At 52.0% G+C, this 26,860-nt stretch overlaps 1 protein-coding gene across 11 annotated transcripts in view; it reads right to left on the bottom strand.

Annotated features, from left to right (window-relative positions):
- Positions 1-1,932: 1,932 nt before the first annotated feature.
- Positions 1,933-26,860, bottom strand: part of TLE3 (TLE family member 3, transcriptional corepressor) — a 47,659-nt gene continuing 22,731 nt past the window's right edge. The window contains exons 6-20 of one of the 11 annotated variants that reach the window (XM_039856722.1): positions 26,639-26,743; positions 17,952-18,156; positions 16,540-16,556; positions 12,786-12,905; positions 11,915-11,965; positions 11,098-11,250; positions 10,514-10,655; positions 9,826-10,025; positions 8,917-8,993; positions 7,911-8,160; positions 7,293-7,540; positions 6,658-6,805; positions 5,724-5,874; positions 4,788-4,864; positions 1,933-3,706 (exon numbers count right to left, since the gene is read on the bottom strand). In XM_039856722.1, the coding sequence (XP_039712656.1) occupies positions 3,599-3,706; positions 4,788-4,864; positions 5,724-5,874; positions 6,658-6,805; positions 7,293-7,540; positions 7,911-8,160; positions 8,917-8,993; positions 9,826-10,025; positions 10,514-10,655; positions 11,098-11,250; positions 11,915-11,965; positions 12,786-12,905; positions 16,540-16,556; positions 17,952-18,156; positions 26,639-26,743 (2,052 nt within the window). In that variant the 3' untranslated portion in view covers positions 1,933-3,598. The remainder of the gene's footprint in view (positions 3,707-4,787; positions 4,865-5,723; positions 5,875-6,657; positions 6,806-7,292; positions 7,541-7,910; positions 8,161-8,916; positions 8,994-9,825; positions 10,026-10,513; positions 10,656-11,097; positions 11,251-11,914; positions 11,966-12,785; positions 12,906-16,539; positions 16,557-17,951; positions 18,157-26,638; positions 26,744-26,860) is intronic. The other 10 variants (XM_039856724.1, XM_039856723.1, XM_039856725.1 and 7 more) reach the window with 10 other exon arrangements.

Raw genomic sequence — 26,860 nt, 5'->3', positions numbered from 1 at the left:
AGGTGCGAATGCTGATTGGTATGAGCCTGGATTTTTGCATGAGAGTAACAATTTAGAAGGGGGTAACTTTAAAAAAGGCCAGACAATGCTAGCAAGGCCTTCAGGATCTGGAAGGATTAAGGACAGGAGTGGATTGTTTCCGGAGATTGGGCCCCTCCTCTCCTCACTAGAAGAGAATCCAACTTTGCACAAGCTTGTAGTGCAAAGGAATCACACCGTTAAAATGCAAATTTGTTGCTGCAGGACTGAGTAGGGACTGAGATTCTGCTCTCTAATAAGCTGAATGGAAAGTGTTGAGTGGTGGTGGGTAGGGATGAGGCAGACAGGAGGTAGCACGCAGTATAAGAATCAGCATGGAGAGGCACCGTGAGCTTGCATGAAGTGGCAGTGGGAAGAGACAGGAGTCAAGGCACTAGCAGCTGTAGCTAAAAAATGTGTTCCCAACACCATGAAGGGGTCAACGAAGGGGCTGTTGTCCCTCCCCAACCTCGACTATGAGCTTTCATGGTGGGGACCGAGTCCTAGTCACCTCCCCGTCCTTGACCATGCCCAGGAAATCCTGGTAGAATGGCCTTTCAGGGATTGCTCCCTTCTCAGAAATGAGAGTAACACTGGCCTTCTCTCAGTAGGACAAGATTTACTGATAGAGGTTTTCCTCTCGCACCCAGAGACCTGCAAGCTCCAACTCCAACCCTATCTTGCCACCAGTGGGCAACCCCCAGGCAAGTGCTGGGCTCACACAAAATTTTCTGGCCAGAGCCTGCCATCTGGCCCTCTAGCTCTCTGTTGCAACGTGTGGACATAAACAAATGAGAAAAGTGTGGTCCAAATGGGGGCCATGTTACTAAAACATCAAGTCAACAGACAGCTGTGAGCTAAATTGCAGCCTCAGGTCAGTGTCCCTCCCACCTGCCCAAAGTGTCTCCTCCATGAGGACATCCCCTTTCCAGCCAGCTGTATGACTCCTGTGTATGCAGTCTAGCTATCATTTTCAGGCTTAGAATTAAGACTGCTTTATTTTGATTGTCACTCCTTTTTTAAATACATTAAATTCCCTGTGTGTGAAATGACAGCAAGTAATTGTGTTACGATTACTTTGACAAAATAAGGAATTGGAAACCACGTTAGTCCCCAGTTCTAGGAGACTTCTCTAATGGGGGCATGAAATCCAAGAGCCTGGGAGGTGCCCCAGCCCTGTCCTGCCTTACTGGGGACACTAACCTGCCCCTCCTTGTACTGCCCCTTCTGCAAATCCCTCCCGAAGCCTTCAAAACACACCTTTGTGACCTAGGAATTGAGGGTCTCCCCTCCCCCTGGTAACTTCTAAATTTATTAAGCTTTAAAAAAAATGATGCAGGTTTTCAGGGTCCAGATGTTTACAGATACTTCACAATTTCAATTGTTCATTTCTTTTTCTCCCAAGAAGTTTGGCATTGACGGATGTCCAGGACTTTGGTATTAACCTGCAGCTCTCCCCACAGGGGACTTGGTCCAGCCCATCTGCCCTGAGGAACTCCCAGCTCCCACCCCCCACTCACTAGGGCTTAGCCTGGGAGGCACAAAAACACTCCCCTTCACTGAAATGAACTTATGTTTACAATGACAAGCGGGGGGGGATTAAATTAAACACGACAATCAAACCAACCTTTAAATAGTAACTTTTAAAAATATAAAAACAGCTCATTACAATGACTTTTCATTTTCTTTTTTCTTCAGGAATCAACTTTCTTCTACCCCTCCCTTGTGGCTACAGCCTTAACAAGAGTGGCAGATAACATCTGAGACAGGGAGACAGAGAGAGACAGAGGGTGGGAACAGGGTGGGGAGGCGGGAGGAATTTAGCCTCCCTCAACCGCAAAAGGTCCAGGGTGCCTGGCCAGTCTCCGTGGCCTCCACATCCTATTGGGGGGTCGGGGGGTGGGGCTGGGCTACTGGTCCAGGAGAAAGATCACTGAAGATGGGCAGTTTTCACCAGAGCCCTCCTTTTTTTTTTACCAGACAGAATCAAACATTATAAAATAAGCCATAAAAATGCAGTATAAAAATTATCTTCCATATGCTACATCCACGGAGAGCCCACCACCAGAACTCACAGCGACCTTTAGCTTTTCTTTAAAGGAAGAAGAAAAAAAGACCAAAAGGAGAAAAAAAAAACCAAACCAAATACCTCAGAACATTTTGGTACCAAAAAGTGGTACCTGCAAGAGACAATATTCTACTTGTAACCTGTTTGGGCTCAAGAGACTGAAAGCCGCATGAAGTCACCACAGTGTGCCAGGATTGGTGCCCCCGCCCCCCAAACCCCAGTCCCCTCAGCCCCCACTGCCCTGCCAGGTTCGAGTGGGGGTAAGATAACTCTTCCAAGTTCAACCTTGCAGGTTACATATACTTTCCCCTCTGCGGAGAGAGGAAGGGGTCACAGGCAGGAAAGGGGAGAAGGCATTTTATAAAAGGACATCGGTTCTGATTCTTTTTATTCAAATTAAAAAAAAAAAAGCACCCACATCAGTTGCTATTTTTCTCTGGTAGCTCCCTGAGCTGAGTTGCTATGCTGTCCTCTAACTTTCTGTCCTTTTTAGGTTGTGTCCGCAGATTAAGAAGGGCCGGAGAGGGAGTTCCTCTGAACTCAACTTCTCAATACCAATAACCAAGTGTGCACCAAAGAGACCAAGGCCAGGAGGGGAGAGAGACTGAGTGAGCAAGAGTCAGACCCCTGAGAGAGGGAGACAAGAGGGCAAAAGGCAGAGAGGGCAGGAGGCCAGAGAAAAATCTGACCATCTCTGTTTCCCTCAGCCCAGGCTGGCCCCTGACCCAAGCACTGTCCGTCTGTCCGTCAGGCTGTGTGGTGTCGATCTTCGCCTGCCTGAGACAATTCCCAAGTCCACATGGAAGCACACTCATCCCAGGGGGAGCTGATGGTCAATCTGGTTACCAGCTGCAGCTCCCTTCCTCCACCCCAGGATTTCTCTTCCCATTCCTCCCCTTCTCTATTTTGCTTCCTCTTCCCAGATGGGAACTTCTGTTTAAAAAAAAAAAAAAAAAAAAAAGCCACCACCACAAGTGGATTACAAATACAGCAGGCGAAATACACGGCTAGCGTTTCTGGTGGGAAGGGGCCTCCTCCCCCGCTGACTAGTCCGAGATAGGAGTCTGTTATTTACACTTTTCACAAATCTTGTGCGCTGCACAAGTGGGAAAATGAGATTCCCTCCTCCCCAGCACAGACATGTGGTCCACTCCAATGTCCCCGACCCAGGGGCAGGGAGACAGGTCAAAAGAAAGGGGAAGGAAAGACAGAGATTCACGAGGGTATCTGTGGAGAGTGGGAGCCACAAGCCTCCAAATAAATCTAGTTGTAGCATCTGCCAGGCTGGTGCAGGGGAAGAGGAGAAGAGAAATCCATCGGAGTCTGTGAGACACATCAATCTGTGCCCGGAGTGGAGACGTGAGTCGAGGCGCCCTTCCAGCCTGCCACAGCGCAGCCCCGGGATGCTCAGCTGCTCGCCAGGCCTCGCTGTCCTCGGGGCCCCTCGCCAGGGTCTCCCTGTCACAGCCGAGTCTTTCTCCCAGAGTTTGACAGCCCTGTTAGAGTCCTTGTTTAGTAGATGACCTCATAAACCGTGGCCTTCTTGTCACCAGAGCCCGTTACAATATATTTGTCATCCGCCGAAATGTCACAACTCAAGACAGACGAGGATTCCTTAGACTGGAGGAGAGGCAGGAAAATGCGAGGAGGAAAAAGACAGGAATCACTTTCTGGGTGCTCCACACCACTTCAATGCTCTGAACTAAATCGCCCTCCCCCCCCGCCCCCCAGAGCTCCAACCTGGAACACACACAGCTGCACACAGCTTGGCTTTCAAACGCAGCTCATAGAACTGCTTTTAAGTTAGAGATGCCCCGTCTACCTACTTTTCCACAAGGAAGAGCACATCAACAGGCTCCACTGTGATCTTTAAAGTAACTCGTAAGGATCAAAACAAAACACCTTAGTGTGAGCTTCTCTTCTGACTTTACCAATAGGAAGAAGCATTTCTGAGATGGAAGCAGGAGTCAGCAGGCCAGATCCTGAGCCTGGTGAGCTAAGGAAAGGATTTGCTCCCAAGTTTTGAAGTCTGAACTGTCACTAGAGACTCTAAAAGTTACGAGTGTGATGCACCAGATGCCAGACACTTCAGGCATGGATACAGAAAGTGCCTTGTTGGCTGTGAGAGTTGATGGCATGTGAGTGTGTGTGTGTGTGTGTGTGTGTGTGTGTGTGTGTTTATGACAGTGAGAGTGTAATATGACAGACTTTAGATCTTGAAAAATCATAAAAAGCTCTTTCCTCTCTCCCATCTCTTTCTGGACCCCCTTTCTCTTGTCTTACCTCTCTCCTTACATTGATGTGTTGAGATGAAATCAAACTTATTTGAATATCAGGTAACACTGCTTTGAAAAAAGCCACCGATTGCTCCACTACCCAGCATACCTCCCATGAGTGCTCAGCATACACGCTACAGCCAAGAGCATGCTTTTATTCTGCTTTGCTCTAGAAATCCTACAAAAGCCTCTGTCTAAAAGCCCTTACCCTGAGGGGTCAGATGCCATTAGCGGCAGAGTGTGTCCGCTGATGTGCCCAAGTCCTGGCTTCTGAAGAACTGACCTCAAACCCCCGTCATGTAGGGACTGGAAGGGGCCAGGGCTGGAAGGTCCTGCGTTGCCTCCCGCTCTCCCCACCCCCATCACCACGGCCAGGCTCTGACTCTAGGCAGAACCAGGAGGGGCACTTGGATGGTGGCTGGTACCTGGAATATGCTGGCTCCATACGGTGTCCTCCAGGCGTTGAGAAGGTTATCTTTCCCAGTGCTCACAAACCACTTCCCTGCAGGTAGAAGGCAAAGCATCAAGTTGGGGCCTGCTGCCCTCTAAACCTGGCTGGCTGCCATGGAAACACGGTATGAACCGCTAACCAGTGCTTAGCCTCTCTGCTCAACTCTCTGCTCCAAGAGGCATTTAGTAAGTGATATACATAACAGAGAGACACCCAGAGAACGCCTCTCTCAGCAATCAAGGGGGAGGAGTGGGCGGGGCTGGGACACAAAAAAGTAGGATTTGCAGGATTTGCCTTAGCAATTACACTTCCCTGAAAGGTTCTTTTTAAAGCCACTAAGGTCAACTGACCCTTCTTATTTCTACTGGAAGAAGGCAGGAGTACTGGAAATGGCACTGCCCTGAGACTGCAGACCTGGCTGAAGATGGCAGCCAGCGCGCAGCCTTATTCTGCAAAGGCTCTGCCTGCGTTAGGGAACTATGCTCCCCACAGCCATGCAGTGGGCCCCATGCTAGTCCTGGGACACAAAGAAAGACCCATCAGGGTCAGGAAGGGTGAGATGCGATCCAGACTGCACGGCTAGTCAGTCGGTGGAGGGGCAGACATTCCAATTCAGCACTCTCGGCTGTCGATGCCTGTAGTTTTAACCGCCTGGGAAAACTGCTGGAGGAATTGCCTGCAGGACCGGGAACACTATTTCTTTGCCCCAGGCCAACAGGAACAGCCCCCGGTGTCAGGAGAGCTCAGTACCCTGTGACAGTATCTGCATCTGAAGGACCAAGATGGGGGACACCATCTGAGTCAGGAGGCCTGGCTCATGTCAGAGCTCTACTCCTGCTGTATGCTTTGGGCCCTTCATTTAAACAGAGGGCAGGCCAGACTGCCCAGGCTCCTACTCCCCCGAGCTCACCGCAGTAGGCGAACTTGAGGGAGAGCACGCAGCTCTCATGTAAGTGCAGCTGGTATTTGTCGGGTTTGGTGTGGTGCAGCACCTCCACGTTGCTGCTCTCCATGCCCACGGCCAGCCACTCCCCAGTGGGGCAGTAACCCAGCGAGAAGATCTGAGGGAAAAGTGGGAGAGTTGAGGTCAGCCTCCTCTAACTTCCAGGGACCTTGAGGGCATGAGGTCCCACTACTCCCTCCCCATCACTTCCCACCTACCATTTGCAAAACCAAGCCCCGCCCCCCACAGCTCAATAGTCCAGGGGTATGGGATGTCACTTTTCACCCCCGTTTTATAGGTGAGGAGATTGAGGCTCAGAGAGATCTCTGACTCTAGAAAGTAAGCCAGGATTCAAACTCAGAGGTAGCATAGATGTTTTACTTTCAAAGTTACTCTCTGTCTCTCTGACTTTTGCCTTTCCTTAAGAAAAAAAAGTAAATAAATAAGGCACTAAAATATTAAATATGTAAGACTAAAATATTGAAATGAGTAATAAAAATAACAAAAAACTGTAATACCTAGCATTCAGAGAATGTTTTCTATGAGCCAGGCTTATGGCTGAGGCTTTTAGAGGGACCATTTTCAGGTGCTCACACCAGACCTAGGAGGTAGTTACTATTATTCCCATTCCAGGAATAAGAAAACTCAGGCTAAAGTGATCAAAAATAGAGCTGAGAATTAAAATCTGAGCAGGTGGGTCAAGTGTGTCCAAGTCCAAGGCCTTGTCGGTTCTGTTTCCTTGCCACATCCTCCAGGAAGCCTTCCCAGATAGCTCAGATTGGTCTCAGGTCCATCTGCAATGACCATCGGTGAGGGCCTCTTCGTCTCCTGCCTGGGCCCCCTGGGCCCCTGGGAGAGAAGGAAACTCGCTCTCTGGAGGAGGAGAGTCTCGGCTGCTCACCTGGGAGGTGAAGTCATGCTGCTGCAGCTGACGGCCCTCCCGCAGGTCCCAGGAGCGTACGGTGTTGTCCAGGCCCCCCGTCCACAGCTTGGTGCCATCATGGGAGATGTCTATGCAGCTGGCCCCGTCTGTGTGGCCCTGGAACTGCCTATGAAGGCCAAGCAGGGAGGAGAGGTGAGCCCAGGGAAAGCACTGACTGTTGAGCTGGCAGCCTCTAAGCAGAAGAGGAAACTAAGGCCCAGAAGGGGGTGCACCATGCGCCCATAGTCCTTTCGTAAGCTTGCAGCAGAGCCAGGCATGGCCCTTCTCCCACTCTACTCAAAGCTCTTGCCCAGGGGCGGCTGCATAACAGGAGGATCTCTCTAGGAGGACACTGCGTGCCTCCTCAACGTGCATTCTTAATCTCTTTACACTGCATGACTAAGGGCTTAGGCCATACAGAAGCCAAATGCTACTATGGTGAACAAAGAGGACCAATGTGTACCGAAAGCTGACTCTGGGTCAGCCCTGCCGCAACCACACCGAGTCTCACTCTGAGGAAGGTGCTGCACCTGTACCATGCTCGTCTCACATAGGGTAAACTGAGACAGACACAGGGTTAGGTGACTTGCACAAGGTCCCTCCTGTGGTATCACCTGACAAGCGTCTGGTTGTGCAGGTCCCACACGGCTATGTTCCCATCACTGCAGCAGGAAAAGCAGACTTTGGCGTCAGGGCTGATAGCCAGGGCATAGCAGGCGGGGGCAGAGGACGTCAGCTCAGCCTTGATGCGGGGCGTGGGTGAGGCCAGGTCCCAGATGGTGAGTGTGCTGGCCTCACCGCCCACAATGAGTGTGCGCCCGTCAGGCAGCAGCTTGCAGGAGCGGATGTAGTTGTCCCTATTCTAGAGGAAGAAAGGGCATTGTTGAGTGCTGTCCACCTCCCTTCCCAGGGGGGGTCCGGTCCAGCGACCCTGAGCGCCCTCACCATCCCTGCTCACATCCTGCCCTCATTCTTGGCAGTTGCCAGGTCATCCCTATTGCTCGTTCACAACCATTCAATCTTTCATGCATTTCTTCACAAACCCTAGGAGGTGAGTATCATCTTCACTTAAAAAGTGTAACACTGGGGCTCAGAGAAGTTAGCCAGCTTGCCTAAAGTCACCCAGCCAATACAGGGCTGACCCAAGCCAGGTCGACAAAGCTCTTCCCATGGCAGGGTACCCCGCTCTCCCATGCCAGCTAGAGGAGGTGCCCACAACTCTGGATCCTCACCAGGCAGTCCAGCTGGGAAATGGGGCTCTTGCTGCCTGGCTGGCTGATGTCCCAGATCTTCACGCAGCCCTTGCCACCTGTGTAGACGTGCCGTGTAGGGTTGCTGATGGTCACGGCACACACCACCTCTCCGTGGCTGAGCGTGTTGATCTGTCGGGCATGCCTTGGGATGCCGGGGCCTGCCAGGGCGTCGTGGGGGAAGGGCACGGGCTGCATCTGCCCATCAGCACTCACATGGAAAGAATATGCTCTGAAAGGGCGAGAACCATCACTTCTGCTGTCCCCAGTCCTTCCCAGTTCCCACATGTCCTGCCCAGTTCCACTGGCACCACCTAGACTGTCCTCCTTAGCTCCAGCCACCTTGCAAATCTTAGGGAACCTGGTAACCCCAACCTCTTTGGCCAGGTTCTACCAGGGTGGGGACTGTCTAATATTCTGGCCTTGACTTCTCTTGCTTATACATCCTTGCTCTAAACCAAATCACCAGCCCCACCTGTGCCTTGGAGCGCCCTCTCCCACCATCTATCTACAGCATCCCTAACACTCCGACCCTGGAAAGGACCCAGCAGATTGCCAACTCCTCCTTCAAGAACCAGGGGTATTGGTAGGATCTGTCTGTACACCCAAATGAATCGCTGAGTACACATCAGAGCCAGGGGGTGAGCCGGCGTGGTCTGCCTACTGTTTTAGGCCACTACAGGTGCCAGCCGGAGGCATTTCAAGTAGGTAGAACCCAAAGGAGCCCCAACATCTGAAATGTTTTTCTCTCCCAGAGCCCAGTGACTACCCAGTGACTATACCCTCAAAACCTTCTCAGTTCCCCTTTCAGAGGGAGCCCTGAACTGATCAGGTGTGTGGCCAGGAGGCCATTTCCTGTGGTTGTAGCTGGGCCTGTAACAACCTCTAAAGGGTAGATATCTTCTCAAGGGGAAGGGGATGGGGGGTGGGTTATGTGATCTCCCCTCCCCTCCCCAAGGAGTATGCAGTAAGTATGGCCAAAGCTTACGGTTTTCCGCCAGGAATGGAGGCAAGGCTTGAGGGCAGGCCTGTGGCCCGCATGGGGGGATGAGGGTCAAAACCAACCTGTAAGGCAAGATAACACCAGCCCTTAGTGAGGATACACATATATCCCCCCGACCCTGGCCGCCTTCTCCTCCTCCTCCTGAGTCCTGCCTGCATAGCACGGCTTCTTTGGAACCTGGGAGGCAGCCAAGCAGAGCAGAGCCCACTGTTTCAGAGGAAACAGGCCCAGAAGGGCTGACTGCCTTGCCCAGGACAGTGGAAGCCGATGGGGTTATAGTCCCGACCTCCCAACTCTAACCAGTATCCTCCACCCCCTGGCCCTCCATTCTCCCTACTCCACAAGGCAGAGCTGGCCCCTGTCCCACTTTGGTCCCCCGCCCCGCCCGTGTCCCAGTGGGCCTGTCATGTGGAGAGGAAACCTGCCTAAGTACAGGAGATAAAGAGAGAAACTGTCTCCTGAGAAAGGAGCCCTCTCTCTACCAACCCAATCAGAACTGCTCATCAACACTACCAGACAATTCTCAGCATAATGCAAAGCCCCATTTGCCAAACTCCTGCTCCGTGGAAGTCACCTGACCCACCTGGGAATCCCATACCCGAGGAGCCCAGAAAGACAGGGATCAGCCCCACTTCCCAGATGGAAAGGGGCAGCCAGGGAGGCTGCACTATGTGAGGTCACATGGCAACTGATGGAGAGCAAGGCTGGGACCCAGGTCTGCTGGTCCCCAACTGTGTCGTTTTCTTGTTTCTATCTAATGAACACTCTTACTCTAAAGGCCTGGTCGTGAGACCTTGAAGTCCCCTTCGGCGTGTAGGAAGTGTCCCCCTAACCCTCACCAGCTCCCACTCCTTGCCAGTCCCCCCCAAAAAAGGAGCCAAAAAGTCTACGTACAGCTCCAAAGCTCACCATTGGCGACCGGCCATAGGCGGCGGCGGCGGCGGCGGCGGCGGCGCTCATCTGGGGTGGGATGTTGTGCAGGCTGGCATAGGCGCTGGGGCTGCTGAGCGAGCCGTTCATTTCGTGGTGGCTCATCATGGCAAAGGGTGCCGCGTAAGAGCTGGTGATGGAGATGGGCGTGCGCAGGGCCGAGGCTGCAAGAAGGCGGGCGTCAGTGGGCCCCACCCTCCTTTCACGAGGGAGCCCAGACCACCAGGCCTCCCCCGACCCCTGCCCCGCAGCAACCCTCCTGCGTTCTGCAGCTGCCTGCTCCAGCAGCCCTCTCATACTGAACCCACCTAACTGGGATCATCTTCACAGCCCAAGCCCAAAGAAATAAGTTGTTCAGAGCCTGACGGAACTCACGATAGAGGCAGAAACAAACTGTAGGTGTCCTGACCTGTCTGAAGCTCCTTCCACATGCCTAGCCCAGCAGTGGCCCCGGTAAGCCCTGACATGAGTGTTGAATCGCTGGGCATCCATCTCCCTCTCAAACCTGACCATCAAGTGTCCCGAAGGCAGGCTCTGGGCAAGTCCCAGCTCCAAAACGCTCCCTGGTGCTCTGGCCCACCTGAGCAGCTCCAGCTCTGGCCTGGGTAGACCCCTCCCTTCCAGCACAGGTGCCCAGCCCTGTCGTGCCTACCCATTATACCTATCGGGTCCATGCCCGGAGGTTTGCCCGGCATCGACCGAAGCCCTGGGGTCGTGCTGGTGCCTGGAGTCGGGGCATCGTTCCTCGGAGTTGGCGTGTTGGACTTGAGCCCAGGAGTAGAGGATTTGTCATTCTGAAAGGGGAAGGTACAGAGACCAAGGGAAGGCATGAAGATTCCTTTCTCCCCAGAACCGAGCACTTGGAGCTGGCCATGACACCTCACGCTGGTTGCCACATGAAGCACAGGCCAGCCCTGGCCCATTTTCAATCTTCTGCCCAATGGTCCCCCAGTTCTTGCCCAGCCTTGTTTGGCAGGGACTATAATAGACTGATTCCATTTTATACGTGGCAACCAAGGGCTAGAAACATTAACTAGCTAGCACCCAGCCAGTAAGTGGTAAAGCCAGCATTTGAACCTTGGCCAAACCCCAATCCGTGTTCTTTCTACTCTACCCATCTGCCCTCCAGTTAGCATCACTCCATCTCCAGCTCTTTTTCTAGAACCTTTTCCTTCCACCCTCACCCTCCCCAGCCCTCGGCCAGCCTCTGCAGTGCCAGGGGCAGACCCCACATACATGACCAAGGTCTTTGGTCTTGGAGGAAGGTGTGCTGCTGGAGGAGGCCACAGAGGCAGGGCTAGTAGGGGCGTCCTTTTTCAGGCCGCGGGCCTTGTCCAGCCCATTTTCAGGAGGGGAGTGTGCCGGGCTAACGCGGGGGGTTGCTGGGTCCTGAAAACACAAGTGATGCAGAGATGTACTCAAAGCAACAACCAGCCTAGAGTCTTTCCTGCTCTGGGATGGGAAGGAAGTGGGCATTGGTGACAGGGAAAGAAGCTTGGCTAAAAGAGCTTGGGACCCCAAGAGGGGGCAACTAGTTCTTAATGATCTAGTCTGACCCCTTCGCTCCCTAAATGGGGAGACTGAGGCCTGGGTGGGGATGGGGTGACTGGCCCAAGACCAAACACAAGTTCAGATCTGGGCAGCTGGGCCTTTTGGCCTCAGGTAGATTCACTCTAGCTTGTCTTTCCCTGCCGAGGCTGATCCCAGGGGCTCACAACCCCTACCTCCAGACCCCGAGTGGTGGGCAAAACACAACTGACCTGGAGGGCCACAGGGAACAGGATCTGGTGCTACCCTGGGATAGCTGAGAGTCTGTCTCTCTGGAGAACTGTCCTAAGAACCCCTCAGTGCCCATTCATGCCCAGCCACCATGCAGCAGTCCTGCCCTGCTCCTCCCCATCAGCCTGATGCCCCAAATGCAGAGGTCTCATCACCGTGTTCAGGTTGCCGGTAACATCAGTGTAGTCGCCATGCACAATAGCTCCCACCCAGAGGAGAAACTCTCAAACCCCCTCAAACTGAAAGCTGCCCTGCAATCTGCACCAGGCTTCACCTCATTAGAAACGTCCACCACCAGATCGTCACTCTTGTCACCGTCACTGTCCTGCAACCGAGAAAGAAGCCTGTAAGAGGCCACACGCCCCCACCCTACAGTGAGTACAGACCACCACCACCCTGCTTTCACCATCCAGGATCTGAACCTGGGCCAAACCCCAAGGTCCATGCTCTCTTCTGTCTGCCCCACCTAAGCTGGCCTTCCTCCTCCACTGCTTCCCAGCCCAGCCCCACCAGCTCTAGGATTACTCTGCTTCCACACCCACTGGCAGCCTCACCTGCCGTATTACATTTCTAAGCCCCTTTAACTTGTCTCTCCAGAGTCAGACACCTTCTTCCAGTGAGTTTTGTACCTGCCACCATTTACAAGGAAGTGAAATAGTCTCACTTCGCCATTTATACACTCCATGTGGGAGGGGAGATTAGCCTCATTGCCCAGAAATGCAGCTGAGGCTTCAGCTACGCAACATGTCCAAAGCCGCAGAACCACCAAGTAGCCGAAAGGGGCTTGGCTCAAGACCATGGATCCTAGCACAGCATCACTCTTCCCTGTCCTAGCTCTCACCCCTACACAGCCTGCAGAGCAGACACTATGATCACGCTGTAGGGCCAAAGTGTGGAGCACCACGGATGGTCTCCTGGAGCAGACTGGGCATTGTGGGAGTGCCTTGATGGCAGCCCAGGTTTGTTGGCCTATCCATGGGAGGCACCACCAATTCACCCCAGACACCCTCTCCTTGGTGGTGCCGCTTTTCCTGCCTTTACCTATATATCTCTGACTCACCAACAACTCAGGTCCTGAAGGTTTTCCCATATCCCAGCGTGCCCAACACAAACCCCAGCAGTACCCGCCATGCCCTCAGACATACATATCGGCTCAGGCTGTCCTTCTCCTCGGCCTTCCGCTTCTTGGCTTCCATGCTGTAGTCTGCAGAGCCCCGGTGCTTCTCACTGGCCCGGAGGCTTTCCGAGGGCGACACTGAGTTATTCTGGAAACAAGAAGGCGATTCAGTATGAACATTTCATGCACACAGTCATACCTAAGTGTGGTGACTCCAGAGGTCGGCAGAGGTGTCCTGAGTGTCCTGTAGGGTATGGCTCCTTCGATGCCTCACTAGGGAAGCCTTCCCGACAACTCACTAGACTAGGTAGGTACCTCCGGGAAGAGCCCTGGGAGCATCACAATTCTCTTTTGTGGAAAAGCTGCTGCATTAAATAATTAACTTGTAATAAGCTATCTGGCTTATGAGACTGTATGCTCCATGAGGGCGAGGGCCACATCTGTCTCCTGCACCCCCATCTCATGCCTGTCATACGTCTGTCTCCTTCACCCCCATCTCGCGCCTGTCACACATATGTGATACAAGAAAGAATGAGCAGAATTTGCACTGAGTCTTGAAAGATGAATCTGAGTTGACAAACCGGGGCCACATACAATACTTCATCTGCTGATCCCGAAAGCAGCAGGGGGCTGGAGGCAGGGGCACTGAGGGAAGGAGGGAAGGAGAACAGCAGGTTGCCCATAGGCCTTTTAAGTGAAGGAGGCAACCTGGCATTTTGTGTGACTACTCCACTGTGCGGCCTCCAGAAACTTTAGAGAAATACCAGGGTTATAAAGAGACAGAAAATGCAATTATGAAGCACTTCTCTCTAAAAATGGGAAAAGACGGAAGTAAAGGCAGAGACAATCCTCCCTGTTCCTCTGTCATGATGGGAAAGAGGTTGGGAAGTGTGCCCAAAGCCCCCCAGCAGGAGGCAACATAAAGGAAACTCAAGTTACTCAGGCCTGGAAATGCCTAATGAGCTTTCTCCTTCAACTGTAATGCAAGTAAGGATAAGAACGGTTTGGAGCCTAAAGCCTGGGGAGAGGAAAGACAGGCCAATAGCTGAGACAGCAAAGGTCTCGAAGGTGGCTTGGGAAGGACGCTGTCCTGAAGGTGAGAGAGCCACTCATAGAGGAGGACATCCGTGGAACTGAGGTGGCATCGGTGGCTAGGAATGGCAATACGTGGCTGTCAGCACTGGACTGGGGAACAGGGAGGGACAGCTGCCAGCTGACCTCTGTGCCCAGAGGATAAAGTCAGAACAAATGCCCCTCTAGGGGGCTGTTGAGGTTTACCACTAAGAGCCAAACCCTAACCTTCCCTCACTCCCTCCCCATCCATCCCTGTTCTGAGCACCCGTCCCTCCGTCCTCTGGGGGGATGCCAGGCTGGAGGAACGGGCATAGCCCTGCTGCCCTCCAGGAGCTTCCCAGTCTAGCCGGACGGAAGGGAAAGTCCAAGCCATCGACACCCCTATGTGGTGCAGGGGCGCATGAGGAGGCAATGTGGGAATGCAGAGGGACGTCTGTTCACAAGAGGGCATCAAAAGGCAGGTGGGATGAGCCCGCACCTCCCGTCTCCTCACTTTCCTGGGGGGCTGGCATTTGGGGTGAACAGTGCGGGAACCAGCAGCAGAACTTAATTTCCTTTGCTAAGCCGGTTTCTGGGCAGCCCTTCCCTGCCAAGTTTCTGCCTGAAGCAAATTAAAATGGCAGAGTTATCAAGCCTTGAAGAAAAAATGGAGGTTATAATGGAACTGCAGCTCAACCTTCCCCACAGCCGAGCAAGAGCAGCGGCGATGCGCACACAGTCGCAATTCAATTAGCTGCTGCAAGCGCCGGCAGAAAAATCACCGTCATTTCATTTCCTTTCCTCCGACGGTGGCCACCCCGTGCTAAGCAGAAATGCTTCCAGCCCCTGTCCTCTCAGGCAGGCGGGGAGGAGGGGGTGTGCGGCTGCTCGTGTTTCTCCTTGCGACCCAGAGCAGGGCTCAGAGAACAGCAAGCTCTTTCTTCTCATGCAGTCAGGCTGAAAACCCTCGCTGCTACCAGAGAGTCATGTCAGGCATTTAGCGGCATCGATCCAGCCCGCCTCTGGCTGGCAGGCAGCCAAAAAACTAAGTATTTTTTATTGCTTCGGCTAGGCAAGGAAATATGAATGAAGCTACCTCTAATTGGACTCCAGACTAACCCCTCTGGGACAGCTTCCAGCCTGCCCAGCCGTCCCCCCGCCTCCCACCCCAACAGGGCCCTGTCCTTCCGGCCGTGGGCCACATCTGTTGACAACCTGGTTTCTAAAGGGCTGATTACTTCAGTCTACACCCCCTCCAACACCATCGCCACATGTGCGCAGCCCCACTGCCTCTCCCAAGCTGCCCACCCAGACCCCGGATGGCGTGTTGACTCATTCCCACTGGACTCTCTCGGGTCCTGCCTTCTGCTCTGTGAGTCAGGTGTGCACGGATGTCAGTGAGCATCACAGAGTGAAGAGCGCAGCTCCTGGGGGTTCCCTGTGGGTGTCTTTTAGCAGAAAGCTCTCTTAAACTAGGGCACAGAGCCAAGAGCAAATAGCAATGATGATGAGGACGATATGAAGACAGGGAGGGCGCTGGGCTTCAAACACCCATTTCTGCTCTGCAGCAGGTCTGTTAACCAGGTCACCTCCCGGATCTTGGGTCCTGTTCCGAGGGGGTCTTCCTAACTAAGCTGAGAAGCTGGCTGGGCAAGAAGATGCCTGTGTTAAAGAAACTGAGGCTGAGAGAGGCCAAGAGAGCTACCCAATGTCTCATGAAGCTGGGACCAGACCCTAAGCCGTGAGGCGTCCAGTCTAGCCCTCCTCCTATTGAGGCAAACTACCTCTCCAAAAACGCTGCCTTTTGAGGATCAACATCAAAGCCATCGACATGGATTTTCAGTTTCGGTTGTTCCTTTCTTGTGTACCTAGCCACACCTGGGCCCAAATGTGGACCTAGATTTCTGAGCACATAGGCAAGTCGAGAGGGGAGCGCTGCTGCTAATGGGAGATAGGGCTGGGAAGGGAAGGTGGGTCGGGATGGAGGAGCTGAAGCTGCTGTCTGGATGGTTAGTTAGCTGCCTGACCTTCCAAGTCCTACTTAACACAAGGTAATAACCAAAGCCATCCTAACAGATTAGATGGCCCCAGATACGAAGACGGTGATGAGGAATAAAATAGCTCTGCTAATCGCTGGAGGATTTTTTTTTTATCCAGACTCCACTGCGCTGATTCAGAAGGCTTATTCACTTGAAACAGAACCTCTGAGCCTCAGTGTGATCACAAAGATTTACAACAAATCTCAGAGCTGGCAGACATGCAGGCAGTCTGGCCTTAATGCTTGCTTGTTAGCACTTTCTTAAACCGAGTCAAAGCACAGAACAGGAAGAAACCTCAGGCATTTGGAGGAAATGAGGAGGGTGCAGGATCAGGTAAGGGGGCAGCCAACCTGGGGGTGGGGAAGCACCCTGGCCTAGCATGTGAGATCCCTGGGTTCAGCCCAGAGACTCCACAGAGCCCCTAAAAGGACCCAGTGCTGGCCATCTGACCACCCCAGTTAATCACTTCTATCAAAAGGAGTTGCAGCTCACTTGGCCCAAGCTCTTCATTTGACAAATGACAGACCTAAAGCCTAGAGAGATGAAGGCTTCCCTAATTGAAGGTCACTCAACAGGTGATAACAACTCCTATTTCATGACAACACCCCAGCCCCACCAAAAAACCACATGGTCCCCTCTCCTCTTAACACCCCAAACACACCCCAGGGGTTCCAGAGTGCCGACACTTACCGCACTGGATTCTCTCTCTTTGGGAACCGAAGACCAGGACAGGAGGAGGGTCAGGCCCCCAAGACAAAAAGACAAAAAAAAAAAATAAAAATAAAAAGATCAGTCTCATCCTGCTGGCTTTTATGCTTTGCCAGTTCACAGGTTTTCAAACGGGCAGCAGGCCTGGCTTCACTGCGAGTCAGCCAAGGCAGGGCACTCAGTGACATTTCTCAGTTTGGAAGAGTAACTTCCCCAGTTCCAACGCTTCCCCTGGCTACCAGCCCTGGGTGGGGCGGCCTGTGGCCTGGCTCTCCTAGACATGCGAAGAAGGGCACCAAGACTACTGGTCAGCAGTTTTTAAGCCACAAGCTTGGGAAGGATCATGCAATGCAAAATATACAGAGGATCTAAAATGAGAATGTCATTGTTTAAAATAAAGATATTGTGGGAGTGGTATATGTTGTTTAATTAACACCATTCTCTATTTCTTTGCTAAGAAGCCCTTGAAAGCTGAAGCCACTGATTATTTGCCTAGCCAGGCGCTAGCGCCCTGACTCTCCTCCTGCCTGCCGTGAGGCCACCTTCCTCTGCAGAGAGGACCATCCTACCTGCAGGGACAGGAATTTAAGTCTCTGGTTCCCACGACCTGCTACCGCTCTGTGGCCCTGACCGAGGCAGGATGGCGACACTCAAAGCCCCCAGTGCCCAGGGATGTGGGGCCCGGGGGGCTCGGAAGGTGCTGGCCATGTGCTCTGGTAAATATCTAAGGGCAAATCAAATCACACTGTATACCTTAAATTTACATGATATTATATGTCAACTATATCTCAATAAAAGCTGGGGGGAAAAAATACCTAAAGGCAGACCACATAGGTGGCAGTTTTGAAAAGGGTCTGCCAGGAAACCAGGCCCTTCCCTTTCCCAATTGAACTGAGCCCTACTGATGGCCTACTCGGTGCAGCTTCCTGGGTCTTCACACTAAGGGCTGGGGGAAGAACGGGGGCAAGTTCTCATTCCAAGTCTTTCCGATCACCTCCCTGTAGCAGTGTGATTGCCACCTCGACTTAAAGACAGTCAACTAACAAGTCTTTCCATAAGCTCTGACTGTGTAACTTTCCCAAGGCAACTGTGCTGGTGAGACGCATATGCTAAGTTAAACACCTAAAAACGTGGCCCCTGTCCTCGAAGGCCTAATGATCTTGATGAGGACAAAACACAGAGGTAAGTAGGATATAAGAGGACAGTAAAAAGCCATCAGAGATTAGAGGGGAGGCATGGGGGATGAGGCTCTGGTTTCCACGTACCAGGAATTCCAAATCTTTTGCTACCTCCTGATCCTAGGGTGACAGACAGCATTTTCTGGGTCCACTTATAGGACCCTTGCCTCCAACCCAGCCCTACCCTTTGCCCCCAGCCCCAGCTCCAGGCCGCACCTCTGTGGTCCAGCTCATGGTGGTTCTTCTCGTCCTTCACTGTCAGGTGGGCCTGGCTGCCCAGGGCACCAAGCGCCAGCAGCCCCGAGCTGCTCCCCGTCACTGGGGGGATCCCTGGAGGCTGGAGGCCTGATGGGTGGGGTGGCAACTGGACCGGGGGGCCGTGCGTGGCGTGGGAGAGGTGCTGCGCCTGGAGCTGCTGTTGCTGCAATGAAGTTGGTGGTAAGCACAGCTGAGCGGGAGAGGGCAGGGGAGGCCACAGGCCATCCCTCCTGCTTTCTCATGTGGCAGCAGGGGGAACACCCCTCAAACCTTTGTTCCCAGCTCAATCCACATGCTATCTTGCTGAAGGAAGTCTGTTAATGGACCGCAATTTAGAAACAAGATTTATGTCTTCGAACGTTCCACCCGTCCCCCCCACCCAATCCAGGATAGAATTTCTCCATGTATGTTTAAAAGCCCAAGATAAATAAAGCATGCATTTAAAAACCACACAGTCATTAGGGCTCCCTCCTGAGTGGAGGGGATCCATTTCTAAGCTCCTAGCAGTCCACATTTGCTTATGCTTACATGCCTTCATCATTTGCAGCCAGTATCCCCCACCCTGAGCCCGTATCCTGGGGAAGGCTCCCAAATGCCAAGAAACTCCAGGGCCTCCTTCCAGAGCCGAGGCCACAGCAGCCAAGCCCCAAGATCAAGAGGAGCTTGGGGGCCAGTGAAATGAGAACTAACTTCGCTGGACATCAGTAGAGAACAGGGTAACAAGAAGAGTGGAGGCTTTGGAACCAGACAAAGCAAGATTCAAACCCCCGGCTCTGGTACTTCCTAGCCTATGACCTCAGGTGGGTTACTCATTAAATTAGCAGTCCCCAACCTTTTTGGTACCAGGGACCGGTGCTCCTATGAGAATCTAATGCCTGATGATCTGAGGTGGAGCTGAGGCAGTGATGCTAGCACTGAGGAGAGGCTGCAAATACAAATGAAGCTTCACTCGCTGGCCCGCTGCTTACCTCCTATTGTGCGGCCCAGTTCCTAACGGGCCACAGACCAACACCAGTCCATGGCCCGGGGGTTGCGGACCCCTGCATTAAGTGATCACGTAACAGTAGCTAATATTTACCAGTGGGCTTACAGTAGCCTTCCTCTCTGTTCTAAAATCTTGACAAGACCATGCTCGATTTTGTCTTCAATACCAATTACAACAGTCCTCAATCAAGGATTCTGTTCCTTTGCTCCAGATGCCATACCCCTTCTGAGCACTGGCCTCGGGGTCCTCCCTTTCTCACACCCAAGGGACTGGTTTGGGCAGTCTTAGGTCTCTCCTCAGCACCACGACTAAATGCCCTTTATATCATTCCTAAGATTGTGCCAAATACTTCATAGGGATACCAAAACTTTTCTTAGGAGTGGTTGGGGACTTGGATATGCTAATATCCACTTGTGTGTACATCTTTCTTCTCAACCAGCACAAGAGAAGGGAACCGACACTAATGAATGCCTGGGCACTTTCCAAATATTATCTATAACCCTTCCAACCACCTGGCGAAGGAGAGGTTGTGACCACTTGGGAGGCTGGAAGGGTAGCCAGTAACTAGCCAAGTCCCATCACTAGTAAGTGGGATCTGGACTCAAATCTGTCGACCTCATCTATAGAATGTTCTTAAGGAGACCCCCAACGCAAAAAGACCCCCAATGCATGGGCTGGGGGGTGCGGGGGCGGGGGTGGGAACGACAGAGAGCAATAGTCTGACAAGCTTGCCTGTCAATGTGAACTGTGACTTTCTGGACACTGCTGACAGATGGCAGAACACAGTGAAGATCCGCAGTTCTGGCTGAAGGTGATGCTTCAAAAGCCAGTAAGTGTTTGAGGTCAGGGGTTAGACACTCCGCTCTCCCCTAACCCATGCCAACATGGCCCATCCCAAAGTAAATAGCAACTGCAGCCACCACTGCACTCCTGGACCAGAGGGCTCACTTCTTAGCCCTGAGTGAAAGGCTAGGACTTGTGGTCAAACTTATCACATCTTTTGCCAGATAGTTTACAGAAGCAGCTGGTGGGCACTGGTCCCAGTGCAGCCTGACCCCAGATCTACTCACGCAGGAACAAGGACCAGCGGCCCCACTGCCAGAGTCACGAGAGCCCAGTGTAGAGATCCAACCCAACCCACCCAACCAGATTCAGGCTTTTCTGGGAAGGGAGATTACAGCTGAGCTAGCCCATCTTTTCTTTCTAAAGAAAATGTAATTTTTATATCTTATTACAAAAATAACACACGCTCACTGTCAGAAAATATTAAAGAGAGATCAAAAATTTTTTCTAAAACATTACGCTTCACAATCCCACTGTCCATCTGCCTACATTTTCCTTTGTGGAAATCTACGAATTCAAATGTATACAAATGGGCTCTTGTTAAACTTACTGCTATAAAACCGGATTTTAATTTGGGTGTTTTGAACAAGTCAACGTGTCCTTTTTAATGGCTACGTTGTATTCCCCAGTGTGGTTGAGCCAGCCGACTCTACGCACATACCCAGTTTCACAACGAGTCCCCATCAGGGGCCCTCGGGTTTAGACCAGTTGCTTGTAGGCCCTTTAATTCTGCCAGTGTTAACTATTTAGTAAAGTCTCAGAAAGCAAGAATGGAAGTATTTAACCCACTCTTTACAGTGTATGGCCAATAAGATCACTGGAGGGAGAAGAGAAAGAAGAAGGGAGGATGGCTTCGTAGAAGTAGCTTTGCTGCCTAGGAACAAAACTAACTCCTCCATTAACAATTCTGTTTCTAGAGAAAGAGAAGGTGTGTACCTGTGGGAAGACTCACTTGAATAATCCCACACACCCTGATTCTTACCTTACCAACTAATGTCAGCCCTCTGACCCTGCCTTCTAGGCTCACCTTTCCCCAATTCAAATGCCACCTCTTCTGGAAGCCTCCCATTATCCTGGTCAGAACAGATTTCTCCCTTCTAAGAGTTCTAACAGCTCAGACTCTGGAGCCAGACAGACTACGGTGGACACTGACCTCTCCATTATCAGCTGAGACCTTAGATGAGTCAGCAGACCTGTCTGGGCCTCAGTTTCCTCATCTGCAAAATGGAGATCAGAATGCAGCCCATCTCTTTGGGTTGTGTAAGGATCACGTTACTACATGTAGAGGCAAAGTAAGTGCTGAATTAACATTAGCAAAAACTATGCCTAGACTGCAAATATAACTATTTCTTTCATCTTCATGCGGTGCTCGGCAAATTGTGACTTCCGGTAAGACAGGGACCTTGTTTTATCCATCCCAGAACCTCGAATGGTGACCAACATGTTTGCTCAGGGCACTTTTGCTGGGCAAAGTGAAAATGTTGAAAAGATATACATGAAGAGGTTGGACAGAGTGGCTCTGTTCAAGTGACCATCTGCTCAGATCCATGCCCCCTCTCTAAGGCCCACTTAGATACTGATGGAAGTAACTGGGATGAGGAACATCAGGGGGCTTCCTACTTCCCCAAAACGTGAAGCAGTGAACCAGCATCAGAAACCTGGAAAACAGCAGCCTTCAAACCTGTTGAGCTTCCAAGACTAGGAGGATGGTTTCTGCCATAGCCCGTCAAGCAGGAGTTTGCAGCAGAAGAAAGGAGACTTTCGTGTATTTCTCATCTTTGAGTATAAGAGAATCTCCTGCAAAGCCAGGAAGTCCCCAAGGCCTCCTCTGGGCGGTTTGAAGGCACAGTCAGGAGTGGCCCAGTAAGCCCCAAGAAGCAGAGATACAAGAGCCGGCCTTGTCCGCTGGGGCAGGGACAGATGCCAGGGTTGACAGGGCAGCGGTCTGCAAACAGTCGTCTTGGTTGCAACAGACAGTGAGACAAAGTTTTCTCCCCAGTGCGGGCAGGTGGAGTCAGCTGGCAATAATCCGCCTGTCTCATCATCCCCTTGTGGAAGCCCCAGCCCCTCGTGCAGGCAGGGCACGGCCATCCTCAGGCTGTATTTCTATCTCCCGTGACACATACCTAACTTCAGAGGACAATGTTTTCAAACACAGTGACATCTGTGTGGGAGGGTGACTATGTTTTCAACTGGGGAAAAATGAAATCAAGTTTACAGTACAAAGAGGGGCCGGAGCTTACCACTTTGTAGCAGACCGCCTCCAGTTTCTACTATTCCTTCCAATACCAGGACTTCTCCATCCATAATATCAAAGGAAGTCAACCATCTGCCCTTCACCTCCAACCCTAAAACAGGAGCTAGGAGTCTAGACTCAAGCCCACCCATGAGTGCTCTTCTCCCTCCTTTATCATTTCATGCCAGAACACAAGCATGTTCAAGAACACGTCCTATGGGGAATTTGTGTGTCCCCATCCTCCACACACATGCCAAGGTGCCTGGGCTCAAGGAGGTATGGTCACTTACAGGCGAGGCTGACAGGAAGACCCTGCTTGCAGAGTATGCATAATTGGATTATGCACATCATGCTCTATGCCTTTGCGAGCAGATTTAATGCTTCACTTCTCAGGTTCATGATTTGGGTTAAACTTAGTGAGGTTGTCTAAGCATTTCCAGAGCCAAGACCCACCAAGCATGCCCACCAAAGGAAGCACAGAGTCCTCGCTACATAAAATGTACACTGCCTGCACTCCAAGGAGAGGGAGAGCAGCCCTGGGCTCTGCTTGTTTCTTCTGCTTCTCATGGCTGGTGGGCCCACAGCGCCACAGTGAATCGAGCTCTAATGCTCTATAATAGCCTTTAGAGATCACAACCACTTTTCTGATCCCCAGTTCAGAGATGGAGTCAGGCTCAGCTAAGGGACTCTGCTAAGCCAGAAGCAACCAGAGCCAGAACTCAAACCCAGCATTACTTCTCTCCACCACAGCTGACTGGCTGAAAAAAACAAATGCACTCTTAACGCACACTCTCAACTCCATCCTTCTCCCTCACGTAAAATTGAATCAACTGAACCCAGCTCATCAACTTCCTGGAGTGAATGCAAGAACTTAGGTATGGCTTCAAAATACTCTGTAGTTTGTGACAAGGCAGATATAATCTCCCTATTCCTCCTCCTCAACCCCTGCTGAGAAAAAAAAAATCAAGTCAACGCTTTATAACATCATTCCACTAATAATTTCCAAGGGAATGAAACCAAATTGTCAGTGCGCAAGTGGAGAGAGAGTCCCTCCGCCCGCCAAATTCCGCCCGCCAAATTCAATGACCTGAAGCCAGCACCAGAGCAATGTAAAAGAGGGCTTGGAAATGGGTGACATAATGTCAGCTCACAGGGTCTCTAATGTGCCTGGCAATGCCTTCTGCAAGGGATAAGATTTCCCCACTGATACTCAGGAATCTTGACCCTGTAAGGATCCCCCAATGATCTGGATCCGAGAATAAAGGGCATGCAACAGCATGCGGTCTGCAGTAGCTGGGTCCTGCCAGGCCCCGGCTAGCAGAGACATCTATGGGCCTGTCTTCCCCAGATGGACACTTGAATTCTCTGCGGCCCCACAGAGGAGTGAGTGGGGCTTGGCCGGCAAGCCTGGGCTCCTTCCCTCTGCCCCTCTGTCTCTCCTCTTCTCTCCCGCTAACCTGACACTGAATCCCGGCCTTTCTTACCAGGAGGGGAGGCCCTAGAAATACCTTAATCCATGTAATAAGCGTGCCGCTAGCTACAGGAATGCCCATATCAGACACCTCTAACTTATCTTTCCTCTCTCTCTCAGCTGAGCTGAGACATGGCTGCAGAATCCTTCAACTCCACGCCCAAGAAAGCCCCAAAAAACTGACTAAAGCGGGCACATCATATGAAACTTGCCTAGCCCTTCTCCATCTTTTCACAAACGGGGAAATGGAGGTCTGGAGGGATGGAGCAACTTGCTCAAACCCTCCTAACTCCCAGACCAAGGGGCCGGGCTACTTCTCCTTCTCGGAAGGGCCAATCTAACAGCACTGTGGGGGTGACCACTAGTTGCTACTAAAAGCCTCCTGGGCCCTTCTCTTCACTGCTCTTTACTGCTGAAGACAAGACTCCTGCCCTTTTGCCACCAGCCCGAGGCCCTCCTGGCCCTCTGCCATCCTCCTCTGCTTCACTTTCCAGAGTCAGCTCAGCTGCAAGCTCGCTCTCCCTTCTCCTCGCTGGGGAGATGAGCCGCCTCCTCGCTGGAGTGCAGTCAAGCCTGGATCCCAGTGCAGCATGCCTCAGCTGTCCGTAATTCCTGCCTTGTGAGGCTCTGTCAGGCGCAGCGATTAGATGGCTGCCTGCTTAATGACAGGGCGACGACTGCATTCACTCAGAGCTGGAGAAGCAATTACCTTGAAAATGGGGGTCACAGGCCCCACTCGTTGGCTTTAATTGAATTCCAATATCTGCCTCGAGCTGCCTTGACCTAACTTGTAGCTTCCTAAATACTACTTAAAGGAAGTGGAGCTAATCCAAGCAGTGCTTCTTCCCCAATTTCACTCTTTTCTTAGAAATTAAAAAGTTTTTCATAAGAAGATTTTAATTCTGAAGAGGGAGACAGAAGGGGAGAGAGGACCCCACTGTGCCATTGCAGGGAGGGGAGGGCTTGTCCTGGAAAAAGGGATAGAACAAGAGGCTGAAAGAGGAGAGAATGCAGAGGACAGAACTGCCAATGCACTTCCCACCCCTGTCAGCAGAGCCACTGAACCAAAAAAATAAACGGTCACTGAGACAGGGGACACAGGCCCCACACTATGGCTAGAACGGAAGAACGAGCCCTGGGCTGGGAGCAGGCCCCTGGGCTTCCGCCTGGCTTTGCCCCGAACGGCATGTGGCCATCCACAAATGAGTTCCCCTCTTCGTAAATCGAGGGCATGCTAGATAGAGCAGTGGTTCTCCATCAGAGGCCATTTTCCCCTCCACACCTGGCAATGTCTGGAGACACTGTTGGGTGTCACAACTGTGTGCCGGTTGCTACCGGCATCCAGTGGGTAGAGGCCAGGGCTGCTGCTGCAACACCCTACAATGTGTAGGATGGCCCCTGCCTCCCAAAAAGCACCTGGCCCCAAATTTCACTAGTGTGGAGGTTGAAGCACACTGGGATAGATGATCCCAAGGAGATTTCAAACTTTACAATATTATGATTCCCCGCTGGGGATGCTGCCTCCCAGCTCAATGGCTAAAAACACTGACCACTTGCTCACCATCTCCCTTCCAGAGTCCCCTCTGACCTTCCCTCACAGCAGATGAGGGTCTGCTTCTCCCACGATGTTGCCAGGATCGACCTACCACTTCATGCTCTTCCCTAGCAGCATTCACCAGCTGCCATGGGGCTTAGACCAGGACAGAACCATGTAACCATCATGGACCCCAACGGTGTGGCAGAGGGTCGGGATCTACCAACAGCACTCTTGTCACTCCGACCCCAGCCTGTCAGCATTCCTGGCCCAGAGAGTTGAGCTGGTCCACTCCCTCCTTTTATAGATGCAGAAAAGCCAAAGGACAAGACAGGCCGGTCCAAGGTTTCACGAGGAGAACCACAACTAGAGCATAGGTCTCCAGGTTTCTAGCCCAGAATGAAGAGCCAAGAATCATCATCTATCCCACCAAGCAGAAAACTCTGGGGCCTACAGTTCCACCTTGAAATTAATGACCTCACATTAAAAAAAAAAAAAAAAAGAGGAATAAAGACTAACCAGGACCCCAGAATGTTAGAAAAGACCTCAGCCAATTAGTCTGCTGCTTCCCAAGCCTGATGATCCTTCAGAATGAGCTGGAAAATTCCAGAAATACAGACTCCCAGTCCAACCACCAGACCTATGGAAAAGAACTCTGGAGAAGTCTCCTGGAATCTATATTGTTCAAAAGCCCCCTTGGGGACCATGACCCAGCTGCCTACGGACAGAAAGCAGTGAGCTCACCCACCCCCTTCAATTTATCATTTTAGGAGGAAAGGTGAACAGGTCTAAGACCCTTGGCTCAAAGTTACACCGAAAAGCTATTTTTCCTCAGGTGCTTTTCTGAAACATCCATAGTTTCAATCAAAGTAGCAAACAAGAGAAAGATGCTATTCGAATCCAAGAAATGAACTGAAGATGTAAGCCAGATAGGGGCACTAAAGGGAAGCGATCCGCTTCCTCTTTTCACTGGGGGGTCCAAACAAGAAGTGAGCCTCACAAAGCACTCTCGGATATTTTTTCCTGTTCCATCGACCTAGAAGGTCAGGAAGACCTGTCTAGATGTCCCAGCTGGAATTCACAAGGGCACGAAAGGAATACTCAGCCAGGCAGCTCAGTGTATGGGACAGCAAGGCCCAAACCCAAATTCCACAGCACATTTCACATCAACAGTACAGCAGAGACAGTTCTGACCCCAGCTGGCCAAAGAAGGGCAGACCTTTGCCAGGGAGGAGACACAGGGCAGACAGGCCCCGGGAGGCATGAGGACCCACATCAGCCAGCCTGGCCTTGAAGGTGATCTCAGAGCCCACTCCGCTCGGTGGTGGTAGCACCAAAAGCTGGGGGGAGGATAGGGCTGATGAGTTTAGAGGTAGATTTGAGACATGTCTGGCACCCCTTTAATTTGGGGGTGGGAGGCAACTGGGGACCCAATAGGGAGAGAGCCCCAAATGGATACAAGCTCATGAAATGCTTGGGAAGCTAGAGCCCTGGGGTCTCCATTCTTTGAGGCCAACTAAGGTCAGAGTCGATCTCTAGTTATGGTAAATGAGAGGAATAAAAGGGCTATACACACGGTGAGAGGCAGATTGGGGAGTCCACGTACCCCGATGATGGCGTTCAGCTCCGTCATGGTGACCTGCTTGGCACGTTCCACAGCCTGTGCCACCTGCTGCTGGTGCTGGAGGGAACAGGGCATGGGTTAGCTGTGGCCGCCTCCCGCACCGCTAGGACAGGCAGTCAAGCAAGTCCCAACAGAAGGCAGAGGAGGTCCACTATGCTGGCACCGCACACAGGT

Source organism: Pteropus medius, unplaced genomic scaffold (genome assembly GCF_902729225.1).
Source record: "Pteropus medius unplaced genomic scaffold, Ma_sr-lr_union100, whole genome shotgun sequence".
NCBI lineage: Eukaryota > Metazoa > Chordata > Mammalia > Chiroptera > Pteropodidae > Pteropus > Pteropus medius.
This window is presented reverse-complemented; position numbering and strand designations above follow the sequence as displayed.